Here is a 20,683-nt window from a genome sequence, read left to right as displayed (position 1 = left end):
GAGAGAGAGAGAGAGAGATCTGGCAAGGGGATCTGATTTGGGAGGGACGGCTAGAGATCATAGGGTACCATCCTCCTGGGGCAGGGCTCCCTAAATAGTGTGTTCCCACCACCTCGTCTCCTTAGTGGAACCTGCCAGGGATAAACAATGTGGTCTGTGGACCGTAGATCTGCTTCCTTCAGAGGGAAGTGGCTGGTGTGCCTCACTGAGTGTATAAGCCACCCAGAGTTCCTCTGACAAGATGACAGTGTGCAGGCCAGCCACGGGCAGCCGCAGCCAAACCAAAGCTCTGAGCTCCAGGTTGGCTGACAAGTAGAAGCCTTCCCCTGCACGCCCAGAGAGTGTGGAGGTTGAGTGAGCTTCTCATCTCCTCCCTTTTCCACTTACTATCCCCCTCCCCTTTAGCTAAGGAAATGTCAATCTCCTTTGCCTCCTGTCAGTCATCTCCTTGAACTGGCTTCCCCTGAGACATAAGACCAAAGTGTTCTCGAGGGTCTGGATATTGCCCTGAGTGAGTGTTGTGGTTACTTCAGGCTGAATCTCCATTGTGCTTTCCAGGCCAGGGCATATTTTTCTAGCTAATAGAATCCACTGGTTTTCACTTACCTCTGAGCCCTAAACTTTTGCCACTGTGTCTGTCCACATGGCCAGCCTTCCCTGGCTTCTATCAGCATGGAGCCTCTCCCATCATACTTCCACACTCTGCAGAGCAGTTGGCCATCACTGAACTTGTCACAGCTCTGTAGCACAGATTGGATCCCCTTTGGGGCTGGTAGGCTCCTGGAAACAGAAACACTAGAGACCTGTAGGTATAGGGGGCCATGTGGAGAAGGCATTTTGTTGTGAAGACACTTAAAACAGTGTCAGCATCCTTACCTGTCTTCCTTGACCTTAATAAATCCAGCACGTTTGTCCAACAAGCCATTCTCTCTCTTCCCCTCAGTTTCCAGCAAGGGTCTCAGGAGCTGTTAAGTGAGTCCTGGTGTTTGGAGTCCTAGACAGTAAGTGTAATAGTCCCAGTTGCTGTCTATTGAGATCACGAGGTATAGAAATGCTGTTCACTAGGTATATTATATATTAATTTCGTTCATCTATTAAATGCACATTTATGGATTACTATGTAACAGGAACAGCAAACAAGACCAATTTGGAATCTGTATTAGGGAAGGGAGATGGTATTTAAATGTGTTTATTTATTTATTTTATGTATATAAGTGTTTTGCCTGCATGTATGTAAGTGTACTTGTGTGTGCAATGCTCACAGAGGCCAGAGGAGGTCATTGGAGCCCCCAGAACTGGAGTTATGGACTGTTGTTAACCACTGTGTGGGTGCTGGGAAATGAACCCAGGTACTCTGCAGGAGTAGCCAGTGCTCTTAACCACTGAGCCATCTCTCCAGCCCCAAGGGAGATTGTTTATTTGTTTGTTTGTTTGTTATTTAGGTGTTTTTGAAACTGGGTCTCCCTGTAGCCCCAGCTGGCCTGGAACTTGCTATGTAATCCAGGTTGACCTTGAACTCACAGAGATCCACCTGCTCTGCTGGGATTAAAGGCATGTGCCACCATGCCTGGCTGAGATAATATTCTTATTTTAAGAAGAAAAAAGATGGTGAGTTGGGGATATAGCTCAGTGGTATAGTCCTTGCATGGCATGCATGAGTCCCTAGGTTCTATCTCTAGGCTGAAGAAACAAAAATGGAGCAAGGATTCAAACCCAGATCCCTGACTCCAGATCCCATGCATCTGTCTCCTGTGTGGTGTTGTCTAATACCACTATGGCGTGAGTCGTTGCACACTGCCATCAGTTGTCACCAGCACATACCGCTTTGGATCATCACGTTTTACGCATCTGCCTTCTCTTTCCATCTTGCTTCTGGCACTGCCAGAGCAGAAATTACAAGTTCTGCCTTTTGAATCCCCAGGAAAACACCAACAGACTGTAATTCTGACTAAAATCTGAATTTGTGTTAACATCTTAAGTGGTGATGGGACAGTTAATTATTTTTTCTTTTGTAAGCCTTAGGAATCATAATTGCTTATTTCTTTTTAAAATATTTTATTTATTATTTTTATTTTATGTGTATGAGTGTATTGACTGCATGTGTATGTGTATACCTGTCATGTAGTGTCCATGGAACTTAGAAGAGGGCATTGGGCCAGGCCTGGTGGCACTGGTGCCTTTAGTCCCAGTACTCAGGAAGTAGAGGCAGGTGGATCTCTATGAGTTCCAGGCCAGCTGGGGCTACAGGGAAAGCCTGTTTCAAAAAGATTAAAAAAAAAAAAAAAAAGATGAAGGCATTGGATCCCCTGGAACTGGAGTTACGGATGGTTGTTAGCCACCGTGTGAACCAGATCCTCTGCAAGAGCAGCCAGTGCTCTTAACTACTGAGCCATCTCTCCAGCCCCCTAGTCGTTTATTTCTTTATAGTATTTCTTTACATATTTATTTATGTATATGTGTGTTCATGTGTTTGCCACAGCATGTGTAGAAGTCAGAGGACAACTTGCAGGAGTGGGTTCTCTCCTCCCACCATGTGAGTCCCAGGGATTGAACTGAGGTTCTTCAGCTTGGTAGCACATGCCTTTGCCCACTGAGCCATCTCGCTGGCCCTGCCCTACTTTTCTCATATGGGTTCTGGGGATTGATCAAACTTGGGTTCTTGCAAGGGAAGTATTTACCACCTGAGCCATGCCCACCATAATGGTTTATTTCAATGAGGAATTCTGCTTTGATAGCCATGGAAAATGTGCTTGAAAAATAAAGTGCATTTTTACAAGTTTGTAATTTCTACTGTATAGCATAATGTGTATGCCAATGATATAATTGAGGGAGATGTCTTTATAGAAACAACTCTTTATCTTTGGAGTAGAAAGTTATAGGTACAAGATGAATGTGGCTGCTAATTATTCATCCATCCTGTGACCCTTAACTGGAGTTTCACAGTTACTATATAGACAGATCTATGTCTGTCTATCTTTAAAAATTTTTTTTACTTATTAGTTTTATTTTATGTGTATGCATGTATTGCCTGCATGTATGTAAGTGCACCTGTGTTGTGCAGTGCCCACAGAAGACAGAAGAGGCCGTTGGGTCCCCTGGAACTGGCGTTACAGACAGTTGTTATCTGTCATGTGGGTGCTGGGATTTGAACCTGTGTCTTCTGCAAGAACAGCAGTGTTCTTAACCGCTGAACCATCTCTCCAGCCCTCTGTCTGTCTATCCGTCTGTCCATCCATCCACCATCCATCCATCCATCCATCTATATTTTTTTTTTCAGAAAATGTGCCCCATTAGCTTAGTCCATGCCTGTTTACTAATCTCAACATATTTGAACCTTGAGTTAAGTTGTGCTATATTTTTTATTTTTTGTTTTGTTTTGAGCTGTAACCCCAGCTGGCCTGGAACTCATTATATAGACCAGACTGGCCTGGATCTCAGGGAAATCTTCCTGCATCTGCCTCCTGAGTGCTGGGATTAAAGGTGTGTGCCTCCGCATCCAGCCTCCTGTGCTCAATCTTCACTGGTGGAAGGCTGTTTTATATTTCAAAGCACACATAGTTGTCATTCTCATATATGAGCTTAAAAATATTTTCTTTCTACTTAAGTTTTAGTACCTTTGTGGTGCTAACTAATCTAAAAATCATATCTGGAGGGGTAAAGCCCACATGTATGTTCTAGGCCAGAGCTATCTGTGGTCATAGAAATGTCCTGCTCCATCCTCTATGGAGCCTTTGTCTTGTGGGGCTTTGGAGCTCGTTTTGGGTGGCTGTTACAGCTGAGAAATGGAAGCTTAATTTCATCAGATTGAAGTTTAAGTAACTACACATGGCTAGTGGCGACCGTATTGGACAGTGCATTTCTAAACCGGGTACAAAACTTAGATCCATCTGTTTATAAATCCATTCATTAGGCAACAGATATTTATTGAATCATTTTCTGCCAACATTGTTTTAGAAGCTGGGGAAGCAGTTTTAACCAAAACAGCTTCTGACCCAAGGAGAGCCACTTAAACAGGACATGTGCTCCAGAGACTATACCCAGTTCATGATGGCTTCACCCCTCAACTCTGCATAGTGTGTCAGGCCCAGAATTAGCAAAAACTCAAGGACTTGTGGTGTTATTAGTTTTCAAATAGGCATTGCACAGATGAGGAGATAGCTCAGTCAGGAAGTACCTGCCTATCATACAAGTATGAGGACCTGAATTGGATCCTAGAACCATGTAAAAAAGCTGGGCATGCTGGCTTATAGTCCCAGCACTGGGGAAGCAGAGACAGGTGAGTCCTTGGGGCTCGCTGTCCAGCAGGTCTAGCCTAATCAGTGAGTTCCAGGCCAGTGAGAAACCCTGTCTCAAGAAAACAAGGTAGACATTCCCCAAGGAATGACACTCAAGGTTGACCTGTGGCCTCCACACACATGCATACACTCATACACACACCAAAAAATGCCCAAAAATAGTTGCAAAAAATCACTCTGCATGGATGACAAAAGCAGGGGAAATTCAGGCTATTTATTTATTTGGTTGTTTTGGTCTTTTTTTTTTTTTTTTGGTTTTTTTTGTTTTTTTTTTTTTTTTTTGGTCTTTTTTTGAGACAGGGTCTCCCTGTAGCCCCAGCTGTCCTGGAACTTGCTATGTAGACCAGGCTGGCCTTGAACTCGCAGAGATCCGCCTGCCTGCCTCTGCCTCTGGAGTGCTCGGATCAAAGGCATGCGCCACCATGCCTGGCTGTTTTGGTCTTTTTGAGACAAGGTCTCCCTGTAGATCTGCCTGCCTCTGCCTCCCATGTGCTGGGATCAAAGGCATGCTCCTCCACACCCTGCTTATTTGTTATTTTATTTAATTTTATTTTGGTTTTTTTGAGACAGGATCAGACCAGAGATCTTGTGCGCCACCATGCCTGGCTACATAATCTTTTCCCTCATGAAATTACTCCAGGGACTGGGAATGCAGCTCAACGGGAGAGGACTTACCTAGCATGTGTGAGGTCCTAGGTTGCATTCCCAGTGATGCATAAGGGCAGAAGGGAGAAGGAGCTAAAGTGAAATTACTCCTGTTTTCACCAGGGGTAAAAAACTAGCCATAATGAAGCCACCATTTATTTCACACTCGCAAAATGCTCCTTCATGTGTTCTGTCTGATTAAATGTGTATAACCACTTTATTTAGATGTGTGTTGTTATTGCCATTTTACAGAGGAGGAAACTAAAATTTAAAGGACTTAAACAACTTGCCCAGGGTGGCACTGCTGGTTAGTAGTTGAATTAGGATTTAAACCCAAATCTTTTGGACTCTAAAACCCAGTGATCCTTCTCATTCCACCATGCTGTCTCTCCAAGAAAATCAAAGTGATTTTTAAAAAAAGATAGCTTCAGTGTTTGTGACTGGCCACTTGTATATAATACATCTAAGGTCTGGTGACTCGGAATGAGAGCCAAGAACAGTAACTAAGAACTCCTTACCTTGTGTTTGTCTCTCTGGTTCAGGATCAAAGTGAAGGGTCCAAAGGCTGGAGCAATTCCTTGAAGGCAGCCGCTTGGGGCCTGTGCTCCTTTCTCAGAGACTGATCCCAAGCCACCCTTGGAAAGGAGCTCACTGAAAAGCCTCTGCAGCCTCATGTTGAAGGCAAGAGTGAACATGCTCAGCTCAAACATTATCATCAGTGGCCCGGCTGCAGACCTTGGATCTAAAGAGGCCAGCAGGCCCTTGAGGAAGCAGCTTGGCAGCATCCAGAACCCTGGCCCGTCTACCCGAGCCAGAGCCCGGCCCCAGCCCCTCAGCATAAAGGACAAGATATCCAAGTGGGAAAACAAGAGGGAGCCACCCTCTCCTGCACCTGCCAGGCCAACAGATGGCCAAAAGGACTACCTGCCAGCCTGCGGGATGGAGAGGAGAGGCAGCGAGGTCACGAGCACAAAGAGTGGAATGAGCCTCGAAACAGAGAGCTTGGAAAATGACAGAGAGACAGCAAGAGCCAGGTGTCAGAGCACAGAGCCTCAGCCAGACCTGAGTCAGGCCGATGGGCAGCCAGAGCCTGGCCAGCACCAAGGCCGTGAGCTGAAGCCCAGCAAACTGCGCTTTCAGGGTGACCACCTCATAGTCCTGAAGCAGGTCAAAAGACTAGAGCAGGCCTTGAAGGACGGCTCAGCGGGCTTGGGGCTCCAGTTGCCAGGGACTTGTTATTCTCCCCACTGCCTGCCTGACAAGGCAGAAGAGGGCCACCCCATTCTTGAGAGCCATGTAGGTAGGGATGGCTCAGAAGCCAGCCGGAGGGGCCACCACCTGGACTTGGAGGGCAGGGGGTCAGGCTCTGAGGCTTCAGAGGAGTGGAAAGGCCTGGAGAATGTGTACAAGGGCTGTGAGGGGTCCTTCCCAAAGCCTTTCATCAATCCCCTGCCCAAGCCACGGAGAACGTTCAAACATGCCGGAGAAGGGGACAAGGATGGAAACCCAGGCATCAGCTTCAAGGAGAGAAGAAACCTGCCTCCCCTGCCTTCCCTGCCACCCCCACCCCCACCACTGCCCTCCTCCCCGCCTCCCACCTCCGTGAATAGAAGACTGTGGACTGGGAGGCAGAGAGCCAATGCTGACCACAGGTAGGTGCCCACACCTGCAGCAGCTGACCAGGTGACTCTGCTGGTGCCTTTGTCCTCTTCTTGACCTAATGGTTTGTCACATTCAACTGAGGGCTTCTGGAGTCCAGTGTTCATAGTGTAAGGCAGCTTGTTGACTAACCTGGAAATGGGATAACTCATGTGTTTTGTGTTCGTTCTCAAAAAAGAATATTAGCTTTAAAAATGTGTCCCCTGGGGCTCGAAAGATGGCACAGTGGTTAAGAATACTTGCTGTTCTTCCAGAGAATCCAGGTTTGATTCCTAGCATCTACATGTTGGCTAGCAACTGTCTGTAACTCCAGTTCCAGGGGATCCAAAACCCTCTTCTGGCCTTTGTGGGCTTTGCATGACAGAGGTGTACTTATATACAGGCAAAAACTCATACATATAAAAGAGAAATAATAAAATATATATTTTTAAATGCCCCCTGGGAACTAGAGAGCTGTCTCAGGGGTTAAGAGCACTTACTGTTCTTCCAGAGTCCCCAGGTTTGGTTCGTAGCACCCACATGGTAACTAACACATGTCCTTTATTCCAGTTCTAGGGGATCCAACACCCTCTTCTGGCATCCACAAGCACCAGGTATGCATGTGGTACACTTCCATACATGCAGGCAAACACAAACGTAAAATAAAAATAAATAATTTTTTTTTATTGCCCTCTGGAGACAGGTATAGTTAATACAAACATATAATCTCAGTTCTCAAGAGTTTGAGGCAGGAGAATGAGTTGAAGGCCAGCCTAGGTTACATAGCAAGTTCCAGACCAGCCTGGGCAACCTGGTGAGGTCCTGTCTCAAAAAAAAAAAAAAAACAAAAAAAAAACCAAACTGAATTATCCTTCCAGTGTGATAAAGAACAATAACCAAGAATTCAGTGAAGGACTTATGTGAAACTAGTAGTTTACTAACTGGTAGTTCTGATAACTGCTGGTGTGTGCATCTTGTGTGTGTGTGTGTGTGTGTGTGTGTGTGTGTGTATGCATGGGTGTGAAGGCCAGAGGTTGACATCAGGTGTCTTCCCCAACCTTTCTCTACTTTATGTACTGAGAGAGGTCCTTCACTGAGGTCCTTCACTGAACCCACAGCTGGAAGATTCTGCTAGTCTAGCTAGCCATCTTGATCCAGGGATCCCATCTCTGCCTGTAGAGTACTGGAATTGCAGGTGGACTGCCATGCCCACACAGCTTTTATGTAGGTGCTAGGGATCCAAACTCTGTTCTTCATGCTTACATGGCAAGTACTTTATTTACTAAGCCATTTCCCCAGCACTCTGGCTTGCTTTTGCCGATTTTTCTTGGTACAGGCTCTGGAACACATTGCTTGGGTCTGCCTTGCCCTGTCACATTGTGATCTTGAGCATCTTACTTGGCCTCTTTGGAGTTTCAGCTTCCTTGTTCATACATGTAGACGCATACACAGCAAATATTTGATAGCATTAAAGTTAAGGAGCTAGGAAAATGGCTCAGTAAATGGAGTGTTCTGCTGCGCCAGCATGTGAACCTGAGTTCAGATCCCCAGCACATAAAAAACTGGGTGTGGCAGCCATGGTGCTGCATGCCTGATCCCAGCGCTTGGGAGGCAGAGGCAAATGGATCTCCATGTGTTTGAGGCCAGCCTGGTCTACATAGCAAGTTCCAGGCCAGCTAGAGCTTCAGGGAGACCCTGTCTCAAAAATGACCCCCCCCCCAAAAAAGTATTTTTTATTTTATGTGTATGAGTGTATTGCCTGCATGTATGTAAGTGCACCTGTGTTGTGCAGTGCCTGCAGAGATCAAAAGAAGGTGTCAGATCCCCTGGAACTGGAGTTAGGACAGTTGTTAGCTGCCATGTGGGTGCTAGGAACTAAACCCCAGTCCTCTGGAAGAGCAGTCAGTGCTCTAACCATTGAGCCATCTCTCCAGCCACCACCACCCCACCCTTTTTGGGCTAGGGTCTTACTCTATAGATTAGGTTGCCATGGAATTCTTTATGTATCCCAGGCTAGTTTTGAACTCCTGCCTTAGCCCCCCAAGTGGTAAGATTACAGGTGTAAGCCACCACACCTGATTTACTGTATTCTTCACTTACTTGACTCCTAACTTCTTGGCGTCCTCCACATGGGCTTTGGCCATTCATTCTTTGCCCAAAACAAAGTTGGATTGCCAATTTTCTGTCACTCTCTTAGTAGACCTCTCGGTGTTGAGGAGATAGCTGTTGCCTCACCTCATCTTGAAACATTGCCTCCCTTGGCTTCAGGGTTGAGCACTTCCAGGTGAGTCCTCCTGGGCTGCTCTTACTTCCTCCTTGCATGTTAAGATGACCCCTAACTGAACCCATTCCCACCCCAGCCAGGCTCAGACCAGGGACTTCTGTCTCCTTCCTACATTATTCCCTAGATGATTTCTTCCAGTCCGTGCGTCAGTTGCCTGTGTAGGACTCCCCGGTTGAGACCTCCCAGCCTCCAATGTATGTAGTCGTTTCCTGCTTGAATCTTCATTTGGTTGTTTCTCCAGCTTACCACTAATGATCTCTCACATCCTCACCATCTTATTAAATGGCATTTCTCTTCATTTAGTTACTTAGACTAAAGAGTTAAACGTCCTTCCTGATTTTCTCTTTTTCATATGCCCCTGACTGATTTATCAGCAAGTCCTTTGGTCTACTTTTAAAACTTGATCTTGAATCAGATTGTTATCACTTTGTATCCACTACCTACCCCTGAGTGCTCCTCCTCCCGCAGCCAGAAGTATCCTCCAAAAATATACATTAGATCATATCACTCGCCCACTCAGTGTCATCTGTCAGGTAGGGTTCTTTAGGTTTCAATAACTTAATTTTTCCTATACTCCAAGAGGGAAATAGTTTGTTTGTTCTAACATTATTTTCTTTTGAAAATGAAATCTGCCTGGGCTGATGACACAAAACTATAATCCTAGCTACTCAAGAGACTGAGGCAGGAAATGGCAGGTTCAAGGCCATCCCAGTCTGTACAGTAAGTTCAAGGTCAACCTGGGCAATTTACTGTCTCAAAAAGTAAAAAGAGGGGGCCTAGAGCGATAGCTCAGTAGTTAAGAGCACTGACTGCTCTTGCAGAGGACCTGGGAAACCGACGCCGTCTTCTGACCGCCACAGGCATTGCACAACACAGGCACACTTAAACACACATGCAAGCAATACACTCATAAACATAAAAAAAGTTTTTAAATGGGGCTGGGTGTGGTCATGCACACCTCTAATCCCAGCACTTGGGAGGCAGAGGCAGGCGGATCTCTGTGAATTTAAGGCCAGCCTGGTCTACATAGTGAGTTCCAGGACAGCTGGGGCCACAGGGAGACCCTGTCTCAAAAATCAAAAAAAAAAAACAAAACACATTGCACAACACGGGTGCACTTACCTACATGCAGACAGTACACGCATACACATAAAATAAAAATAATAAATAAATTTTTTTTAAAAAAAGTAAAAAGAGAACTAGGACTAGGTAGCAAACTTAGTGTTTGAGGTGCTAGGTTCAGTCACCAGTACCACAAAAATAATGTCACACTCTACACACACACAAACATTATTCTTTACTTAGCATTATCACTGAGACCTTTTACTATTACCACCATCTTTATAGGATGTGGATAAGCATGTTTTATTTAGCCATTCCCCAGTTGATGGACACTTAGGTTGTTCGTGGTTCAAAAGTCATGCTGTGATGTGCTGTATGTAGCATTAGAGAAGCCTCTAGAACCAGAGTACTTATTCATTGTGCTACTTAATACCTGTGTGACATTGGACAAACCACTAAGTTTATGTTGGCCTCATTTTACTTAAAATGGGGGTGACTATAGAAACCACATCATAGCGTTGCTCTGGAGTTCGAGGTTCTCTACCTTCCATACCCCTTTTGGGCTTGTCTTCTAGAGAGGCCACTCCCTGGGGCAAGTTCTTTCTGAAAAACTGAAATCTTTCATTTGTGTTGTGGTTGTTAGAGGTGAATCGTTACCCGGTTATCTTTTGTTCTTAGCTATAATCTGCTGTTTTTAGCCTTCTAGTGTTTTCTTTATTACCAGCTAAAGTTACTTAGCTTCAGTCCAAAAATGAAATTTTTCTTGGCTAGTTTGAATATGGTCACATCAGCTGGTTTTAAGAATTTTGGCTTTTGATTTCTCATTTTGTTTAAAATACTACAGTGGAGGTGATTAGGGCAAGTTGTTCACTTTCTGCATTACAAAAAATAAAATATTCTCTTTGCTATGATTCTATCTTGTAGAGAAAGAAAAATGGCTTATCTTTATGTTTGGCATGCTTCCTGCCCTCTCTGAGTCTCAAAGCTAAGCCAAGGCTGAAGAAAAAACTGATGGCGGACTCTGAGGTCATGAGGGGCTGGGATTACACAGCCGGGCTGGGAGCTTAGAGTGCACTCCCGCGTTTGCGTTGGCCAGTCAGCACGTTCAGCAAGAGCCATGCCAGTGGGTTCTGGTTCTCAGTTTGAGGGAATGTCTTCTTCCGGGTCATCTTCCTTTCTCCTGCCCTCTTTCTTCCTTTTCTTCATTTCTCTCTAACGCCAGGAAATTAAATGCAAGCACTTAGGCCCTCAGTTCCAAAATGGAAAATGAAAACCCTTCACATGCAGGAAATTCCAAAGATAAGCTTCCTACAACATGAACTTGGCTATGTATGTTTTATGGCATACATTTAATAACTGGCAGGAAGCTTCCAGACCAACATGAAACAAGAAAAGTTATGTTTTTTTTTTTAACTTATTGGTTTTTTTGTTTTTTTTTTTTAAGCATCCTGCATTCACAAGTGTCTGCAATACTTTAACCTGAATTCAGACTTTTAAATTTTAGCTTCATTTGGTCATGTGACAGTTTTTAGATATTTGTGAAACCACATAGCTCCACAGACTGTGATTTCAACTTTTCAGCTGATAGTTTTGGCACCATATAGATTTGGCTTTTTCTTGGGGCTGAAGCCCCTTCAGCGTCAGACTTTTGTTTTGGAATTCTCTAAGGATATAAAACCTCGAGTACCACATAGCTGCCAAGACATACTGTACAGTTACTGCCTCTATCATTTCTACTAGTCTGACTGGGCAGGACCCTCAGCTATCATCTGTTTAACAGTTAAAGTTAACTTAATAGCCATGCTGCAGTGTCTGTGTCATTGAGTCTGTCTCCGTCAACATGGATGTCAACATGGAGGACTGAAGAAATGGCTCAGTGGTTAAGAGTGCTTGCTGCTTTTCCAGAGGACCAGAGTTTGGTTCCCAGCATGCACATCAGACAGCTCACAACCATTTGTAACTCCAGGGGATCTAATGCACTCTTCTGGCCTCCACAAGTACGAGTGTATACATGACATTCACTTGTACGGATACACACATGTAGACATTAATAATGATAGTAATAAGAAGAAGAAATCTCTAAAAAAAGAACTTCAGAGGAGCAAATTGATAAATTTGAGGTTCAGAGCAAAAGTTGTTTTGAAAGCTTCTAAGAAATTTGATTTAGCAAAAGCATTTATTTCAACGTATTTAATCCCAGCACTTGGGAGGCCGAGGCAGGTAGATCTCTGTGAGTTCCAGGCCAGCTTGGTCTCCATAGTGAGTTCCAGGCCAGCCAGCTGGAGCTACAGGGAGACCCTGTCTCAAAAAGACCAAAAAAAAAAAAAAAAAAAATTGTATCAGGTATGAGGGTACACACCTTTAATCCATCCCCGAAACGCTGGGAGGCAGAGGGTGAATCTATTTGAATTCCAGGCCAGCTGGGGCTGCATATTAAGACCCTGTCTAAATGTATATAATATATATGTGTATATATAATATATTGGTTAACGCTGTCAACTTGACAGAGCCCAAAGTCATCTGAGGGAATCTTAACTGAGTGATTGCCCGGATCACCCTGACCTGAGGTTATGTCTGTGAGAAATTGTCTTGATGATTGCTGTAGGAGGGCCCAGCTCACTGTGGGTGGCACCATCCCTAGGTATGTGGGGTCTAGGCTATATAAGAAAGCTAGCTGAGGGGCTGGAGAGATGGCTCAGTGGTTAAGAGCACTGACTACTCTTGCAGAAGACCTGGGTTTGATTCCTGGCACCTACATGGCAGCTACAAACCGTCCTTTACCCCAGTTTCAGGGGAATCCGAAGCCCTCTTCTGACCTCCATGGCATTGCATGACACAGGTGTACTCACATACATGCAGACAATACACTCATACACATAAAATAAAAATAAATAGAAAGAAAGGTAGCCGAGAAGGAGCCAGGAAGTAAGCCAGTACACAGCATTCCTCCATCGTTTTTGCTCCAGGTTCTTGCCTTGAGTTCCTGCCCTGACTTCCCTTAGTGATGGACTGTTATCTGGAATTGTAAGCTAAAATAAACTCTTTCCTCCCTAAGTTGCTTTTGGTCATAATATTTATCACAGCAGCAGAAAGCCAGCTAGAACAGCATAGAAAGTAGGCTTCACTGCGATAGTCTCATAACTTTGACCCCTCCTTCCCCTCTTGACAGTTCCCTTCCTCCCCCAAACAGTTCTCCCTCAGCCTTCCTGTAGATTCTATTACCCTCTCTTATTCCTTCCTTCCCCTCGCTTAGACCTTTTCCTTCCTGTTCATAGTTGCTGTTGCTTTCATGTCACACAGGCATGCGAGTGCACACACACACACACACACACACACACACACACACACAAATCTAGATTCCATGTATGAGAGAAAACTTACTATATTTGTCTTTCTGACTTATTTTGCCTAACGTAATGATCCCCAGTTCCATCCATTTTCCTGCAAAGGCCATAATTTCACTTTCCTTTACAATTGAATAAAATTCCACTGTGTATAGGCATCACATTTTCTTTCTTTTCTAAAAAAATTTATTTATTATTTTTATTTTATATGTATGCATGTATTGCCTGCATGTAGGTAAATACATCCATGTCGTGCAATGCCCGTGACGGTCAGAAGAGGCCATCGGATCCCCTGGAACTGGAATTACGGACAGTTGTTAGCTGCCATGTGGGTGCTGGGACTCTCTAAGAACAACCAGTGCTCTTAACCACTGAGCCATCTCTTCAGCCCTAGCATCACATTTTCCTTATCCATCCATCTGTTGATAGACAGCATTCATCACTTAACTAATGAGAATGATTTGGCTTTGGGGTGTTAAATTTTTGGAGCTCTTTATAAATTCTATGTATTAATCTCTTGTTGGATGTGTAGTTGGAAGATTTCCTTCTGTTTGGCAGGTGGTCTCTTTACTCTGCTGATAATTTGCTGTGAAGAAGCGTTTTAACTTCATGCAACCCCATTCTTCAGCTCTAAGACTGTTTCCCATGCTCCTGGAATCCTTAGCAGAAAGTCATTGCCTATGCCTGGGTCTTCAAGTGTTTTGCCTCTAGGTGTTTCAGAGTTTCAGGTCTTATATTAGGTCTTTTGGTCTATTTTGAGTGGAGTTTTTGGCAGAGTGAGACATAAAGATATCTAGACTTCCTAGCACCATTTGTTGAAGAAACTGCCCTTTTTCCTTTGTCTTTGTTTGAGACAGGATCTCTCTGTAGCCCCAACTGGCCTAGAACTCACTATATAGACCAGGTAGGCTCAAACTCATAGAAATCCACCTCCCTCTGCCTCCCAAGTGCTGGGATTAAAGGCATGTACCATCACACCCAATGAGGCTGCCTTTTTTCCAATTTATGTGTGTTTGACACATTTGCCAAAGATTTCGGTGGCTGTATATGTATGGTTTATTCCTGGATCCTCTGCCCTTTTTTTTTTTTTTTTAAGACAGTGTCTCACTGTGTAGCCCTAACTGGAACTTGCTATGTAGACCAAGGCACTTGAACTCCCAGAGTTCATTGCCACCTGCCTCTGTCTCCCAAGTGCTGGCATGAAAGGCATTCACCATCTCACCCAGCTAGAACCAACTTTTTAATGTTTTTTTAAAAAATATTTTTTATTTATTATTTTTATTATATGTGTATGTGTGTAATTGCCTGCATGTACGTAAGTGTACCCGTGTCGTGCATAGCCCGCAGAGGACAGAAGAGACTGTCAGATCCCCTAGAACTGGAGTTATGGACAGTTATTAGCTGCCAAGTGGGTGCTGGGATTCGAACCAGGTCTCAAGAACAGTCAGTGTTCTTATCCGCTGAGCCATCTCTCCAGCCCCCCAACCCTTAATATACTCATCATAGCTAGGAATGGTGGCTCATGCCTATAATCCCTGCATTCAAGAAGCTGAGGCAGAAGGATTGCTGTGAGTTTGAGACCAGCCTGAGCTACAGAGTGAGACTGCTTCAAAAATCAAACAAAAATAATCAATTAATAAAATATTCATTTAGTTATTCAGGCAGCAAATACTCTGAACATGTTGAGTGTTAGACATGGGAACGTGGTAATGAGGACCCTGCCTTCGTGGAACTTACAGACTAGTAATAGTCATACACAACCACTTATGTGTGGTTTAACACTCAGCTCCAGTGCTCATTGCTGTCAGGAAGCCTAAGGTGTTATAGGAATGTTCAACAGGGGAGTCCAGCCTGCCAAGGCAACAGTACATACTGGACAGGAGGAGACACTGGTGGGGGGCGTGGCAGATGGATGTTCATTGTGATGAGCAAGTAGGTGCAAGCCATGAGCTTTGTGTGTTAGAGGAATTGAAAGACAGGGGTGTGGCCAGCGGGAATCCCATGGATGTAAGATGAGGCCAAGAGGTCTGATGGAGCCAACTGGAGGAGTGCTTTGTAGACAGGAATGGGAAGCACCTGAAGGTTTTGAGGGGCGAGATCGTCAGATTAGCATCTTTAAGAGGTCCCCCTGACAGCAGCTTGGAGCTGGAGGAGTGGGTGTTGTGGTCACCTTGTGACGTAACTACAGTGGGGAATGAAGGGAAGTGGTCAGTTCCAAGGAGGCTGGGGAGGTAGAACTCTGCTTAATTGGTTCGGTGTAACTAGGCTGGAAAAGGAGCTCTGAAGAATGCCTTCCAGGTCCCAGGCATTAACATCTGGCTGGCCTTCCTAGGGCAGCTCTGGATGAGGAGCCTGTCCCATCTGGACAATACAATTATGAGTTCAATTTAAGACATGTTAATTTTGAGGTTCTTGCCCATTGTCCAGATGGGATGAGCTCTTAAATTAGCATTTCATTAACAAAAATATGGAAAATCCATTAATACCCTCACACAGTATTTGGACATTGCTCATAAATTTATTTTATTTTATTTTATTTCATTTATTTTGAGATAGAGTCTCTCTGTAGACTCAGATGGCCTGGAACTCACCATGTAGACCAGGCTAGCCTCGAACTCATAGAGATCCATCTGCCTCTGCTTCCTGAGTGCTGGGATTAAAGGCATATATCACCATACCCAACCCTTAAAACATTTTTTTTTTGAGACAATTTTATGATGTACTCCACAGTGACCTCAAACTTGAAATCCCCCGCCTTAGCCTCCTGAATGTCGGCGATGAGAACGAGAGAGAGAAATTGGGGGGGGGAGAAGGGAATGGAATTTGGGGGGGCGGTGGAGCTGGGGATGTAGCTCTGTCACTTGCCTAGCACTAACAAGGCCCGGGCTTCAGTCCCCATCATAAACTGGGCATGATGATGTACACTTGTGTTTTGGGTTTTTTTTGGGGGGAGTCTTTTCGAGACAGGGTCTCCCTGTAGCCACAGCTGTCTTGGAACTCACTGTGTAGACCAGGCTGGTCTTGAACTCACAGAGATCCACCTGCCTCTGCCTCCCGAGTGCTGGGATTAAAGGTGTGCACCACCACGCCCAGCTGTTTTTTGGGGGGTGTTCTTTTTTGAAACAAGGTCTCCCTGTAGCCCCAGCCGACCTGGAACTATGTAGACCAGGCTGACCTTGAACTTCCAGAAATCTGCCTGCCTCTGCCTCTCAAGTGCTGTGACTACTGGGGCGTGCCACCATGCCTGGCTTACGATGATGTACACTTGTAATCCTAGCACTTAAGAGATGGAGGCAGAAAAATCAGAAGTTGAAGACGAGTCTCAGTTACATAGTGAGTTTGGACCAGCCTGGACTACATGAGACTCTGTTTCAAAAAGAAGAAGAGAGTTCATAAGAACAGTGAAATCAGTGTTGCATCTCTGCAACCGGCTGTCATGTGATTATTGGAGGGTCTGGGAGGTAAGGAACATAGAGGCAGCTACAACTTCCCTCGGCTGTGAGCATCCTTGAGATCAGGATGGCTTACGTTTGCCTCATCAGCTCTGAGCACAAAGTGACTTGCAGAAGGTACTTACTAAACATGTGGGTGGCGTGGGGAATGAGTGCTGCAAGTGTTTAGCTAGAGAGATGCCTGCTTGGATGTGCTTAGCATTCATTAGCCTTTGGAAATTTCCTTTTTTCTCCAAGTTAATACATAAAGATACTGAAACCTTTTTCAAGTTCAAAATTCCTTGTAGAGAATTAGTGTTTGAAGGATTCATGTGATCATATTTTTCTTCTTCAGGGAGAGTAATCACCCACCTGAACCTCAGAATGGAAGGATTGTAGTCCCTGGAGAATGCCCAAAGCCATTGCTTACATATGTGTTGTAAACACATGACAGTGAGAAGTCAAACTTTATAATTATTGCAACTCTGTTTTCCTGTTCTTGAAACTGGACAGATGAAATTTTCTGGCTACTCTTTGAATATCTGCAGACCATGCATCATCTTGATTTACAGTTTTACTTTTTAGACTTCACACATAGAAATTAGTCAGTCACCAGAGCCAGCCATTGTGGTGTACGCCTTTGATCCCAGCGCTCGGGAGGCAGAGGCAGGCAGATCTCTGTGAGTTCCAGGCCAGCTGGGGGCTACAGGGAAGACCCTGTCTCAAAAAATACCGAAATAAATAAATAAATAAGCTATATCTTGAAAATTCAAGGTGTCTGATGGTAACCATTTGACTAAAGGCCAGTCCCATCCCAATAAACCCCAAGATAAATTAGATTTGTGGTCATGGTTGTGTTGTGTGCACTGTAAATAAGAGCCATGTGCAAGGCCTTGAAGCCTAAAGATGCTGTTACATCTTTAGTTGTTAGAGCATTTATCATGAAAATGTTGAACAATGCTGACATCACTTCATAGGTACTTGTAAAATGTGACCTATACAAATAATATTTTGTAGGTAACTCAACTGGAATCACTAAAATCAAAAGAAAATTGTAGCTCATTCTCAATGGCAAAGTAAGGCTGTAGGTCCCATCTCTCCAAAATCATGAAAAGGCAGTTAAGAATGTGTACTGCTCTCTCAGAGGACCTGACTTCCGTTCCCAGCACCCACGTTTTGTGGCTCACAACTGCCCATAACATAACTCCAGCTCCAGGGGAACCAACAACCTCTCTGGCCCCCGCTGGTGCACACGCACGCACACACACACACGCACATGCACACACTGACATGCATATATCTACACACAGAGACACATAATTAAAAATTAAACACTCAGATGCACTCAGGGTGGTGCGGTATTGCTGGAGACCTAATCTTTTACCAAAAGAAGAAAAAGCCAAGTTCCTGCTCAAATCCCTGGACGTTGAGGCTTTACATGGAGATGGTGCCTGTCACCTTAATTCTCTGCCATGGTAGAATGTCTGTCTAGCATGTGCAAGGCCCCAAGTTGGAACTCAGCACCACAGACAAGGGAAAAAAAGAAAGGAGGGAGAGAAGGAGAAGGGATGGGGAGGGAGAGAAGGAAGGAGAGAGGGAGGGGAGAAGGAAAGGAAGGAGGGAAACTAGGTTGTATTTTGAGTGAAATATACAACAGACTTGAAACTCAGCCTGCTTTGATTTGGGACCTTGATCTGTCTCATGCCTTTTGTTAACAGCTCCAGGCTCCAGCTAGACTTTCTGAGTTCCTAACTCTCCCACTTTCTCCCAGTGGACCATGAGCAATTTAACCATGCCTCGGTTTTCTCATGAATAATCAGTGTGCAAAAAACTCATTTCTCACAGGGCTCGAATGGGCTCGTAGACCGTGTAGTGGGTCCTCTCAGTAAGTGATGGGTGAAAGAGTCTTGGCCTCTGAATCGCTCACATCTTACCTCTCAAACAGGTGTGTGCACACTGAAGATTCCACTGGCATAGTCCGTTTAGTTCACCAGGGAAATCTAGTATATCCACCCCGGGCCAGTTATACTTCAGGCTAGTTCCCTCCCTTTGCTCAGGCCACAGACCTCAGCTGCCTTCATGGTACCAGCCCGGGCAAATGGCAACCTGGACTGGAAGAGGCCAGGGTGGGCCTGTAGCACAGTCCAGTACTGTCCCAGAGAAAGCAGCCCAGACCCCATCTACTAGAGCTCAGAGGCTCAGTCCCTCCTTCTGGCAGGAGCCCTCAAGGAGGCAGAAGGGGCTGGTAGAGAGACAGCCCTCCTTTGGGATGGGTTTCTGCTGGAAGTCAGGTGCATGGGTGGCACTTTCGGCCAGTTGGCCTATCTGGTAGCTGTACAGTTGTGGCCTGGAAGCCTAGGCTTTGCACCTTTGCACTCCTGGCCTCTGCTATGTTCAGAACCAATTCACAAAGTAATAAAGCTGAGGAGACATTAAGCTGAGAATTTAAGAGGCTGTAAGCCCAACTAGCATGGAGGTACACGCTTATGGTCCCAGCACTGAGGAGGCAGAGGCAGGGGGATCTCTGTCATATCAGTCAGCCTGCTCTGCAAAGCGGGTTCCAAGTCAGCCAGGGCTGCATAGTGAGACCCTGCCTCAAAAAAGGGGGGTGAGAGGCTAGAGAGATGGCTCAGAAGTTAAGAGCACTGGCTGCTCTTGAGGACCTAGGTTCAGTTCACACCCTCTTCTGGCCTCCACAGGAATTGCTCAATACAGGTGCACTTATATACATGTAGGTAAAACACTCATACACATAAAATTTAAATAAATAAATTTTAAAATAAAACATGGTCTGGAGAGATGGCTCAGTGGTTAAGAGCAGTGGTTGCTCTTACCAAAGGACCTAGGTTCAATTCCCAGCACCCACACAGCAGATAACAACCATCCATAACTCTAGTTCCAGGAGAATCCAACATGGGTACATCTACCTACATACAGGTAATCCACTCATACATATAAAATAAAACAAAACCCAAAAAATAGAAACAGCATGATCCATTTCTAAGTAGTACCGTGGTGATGTCTTGACTGCTGAACAGAGGAAGAAGAGCCATGATTTCTGAGCCACAGGACAATAAGGGAAAGGACATGGAGAGAACGGAGTCAGGGCCAGCTCTGGGGTATTCAAAGCAGATAGACAGCAACACTCACCTAACTTTCATTCAAGGACAACTCAGACATGATCTGAAGAAATTCCCACAAACCTGCTTGAGGGTGGCAAATGGGGAAGGGCTGTTGTCCCTAGTCAGAGAAGGGTAAGGAGCGAAGAAAGGGTAGAAGGAGCTGTGAAGTACAAGATGACTCAGATTTGCATGCTTCATGATCCACTTCCTAACATCCAAAATGTCCAGAGGGTGTCAGGTCACAAAGACAGCCAACTGCTTAGAGCAGCTCTCTGAAGGACAGGTGGGATATCTTCACTGGTCCCTGTGTTCCACACTGACAGCAGCCGCTTGGGTGAGACGAAAGGCCAAGTGCCCAGGCCTCATATCTACTCTGAGCTGGTCCTCGCTGCCCCTCTTGATTATTGAAGTGATGTGTTCCCCACAAACACTAGAACAGTGAAAGTGCAGAGAGGCCGCCCGTCACCCTTCAGTCCTAAGGCAGCAGCTCTGTACTTTACTTTTGTCTCTTTAATTCTGTGTACATTGATCCACAATGTTGGAATTGTAATATATATCTACACATAGAATCTTTTTCACTTACCATAGTAGATGCTGACATGAGCGAAAATCATAATTCTTGTTCTTGTTTTCTTTTTGATCATTTGTTTAAGATGAAATCTCATGTTAGCCCAAGCTGGCCTTCAACTTCCTATGTAGCTGAGAATGACTTTGAACTCCTGATCCCCCTGTCTTTATCTCCCAAGTGCTGGGACTATAGGCTTGTTCCCACCATTCCTGCCTCAAAAGTCACATTTCTTATTCATATATAGTCATGCTTTTTTTTTTTTTTTTTTTTTTTTTTTTTTTTTTAGAAGGGGTT

General features: G+C 44.9%; 1 protein-coding gene across 5 annotated transcripts in view; it reads left to right on the top strand.

The window, feature by feature from the left end:
* The window catches only part of Dennd2a (DENN domain containing 2A), a 139,245-nt gene that overhangs the window by 37,307 nt on the left and 81,255 nt on the right, over positions 1-20,683 (top strand). For 4 of the 5 annotated variants that reach the window (XM_008823512.3, XM_008823511.3, XM_029558860.1 and 1 more), the window contains exon 2: positions 5,483-6,592. In XM_008823512.3, coding sequence (XP_008821734.1) covers positions 5,613-6,592 — 980 coding nt within the window. In that variant the 5' untranslated portion in view covers positions 5,483-5,612. Of the gene's footprint in view, positions 1-5,482; positions 6,593-20,683 lie in introns of those variants that run through there. The other variant, XM_029558861.1, reaches the window with a different exon arrangement.

Source organism: Nannospalax galili, unplaced genomic scaffold (genome assembly GCF_000622305.1).
Source record: "Nannospalax galili isolate Female #2095 unplaced genomic scaffold, S.galili_v1.0 scaffold307, whole genome shotgun sequence".
Lineage (NCBI taxonomy): Eukaryota > Metazoa > Chordata > Mammalia > Rodentia > Spalacidae > Nannospalax > Nannospalax galili.
The sequence above is the reverse complement of the archived record's forward strand: the minus strand, read 5'-3'. Positions and strand labels throughout refer to the sequence as shown.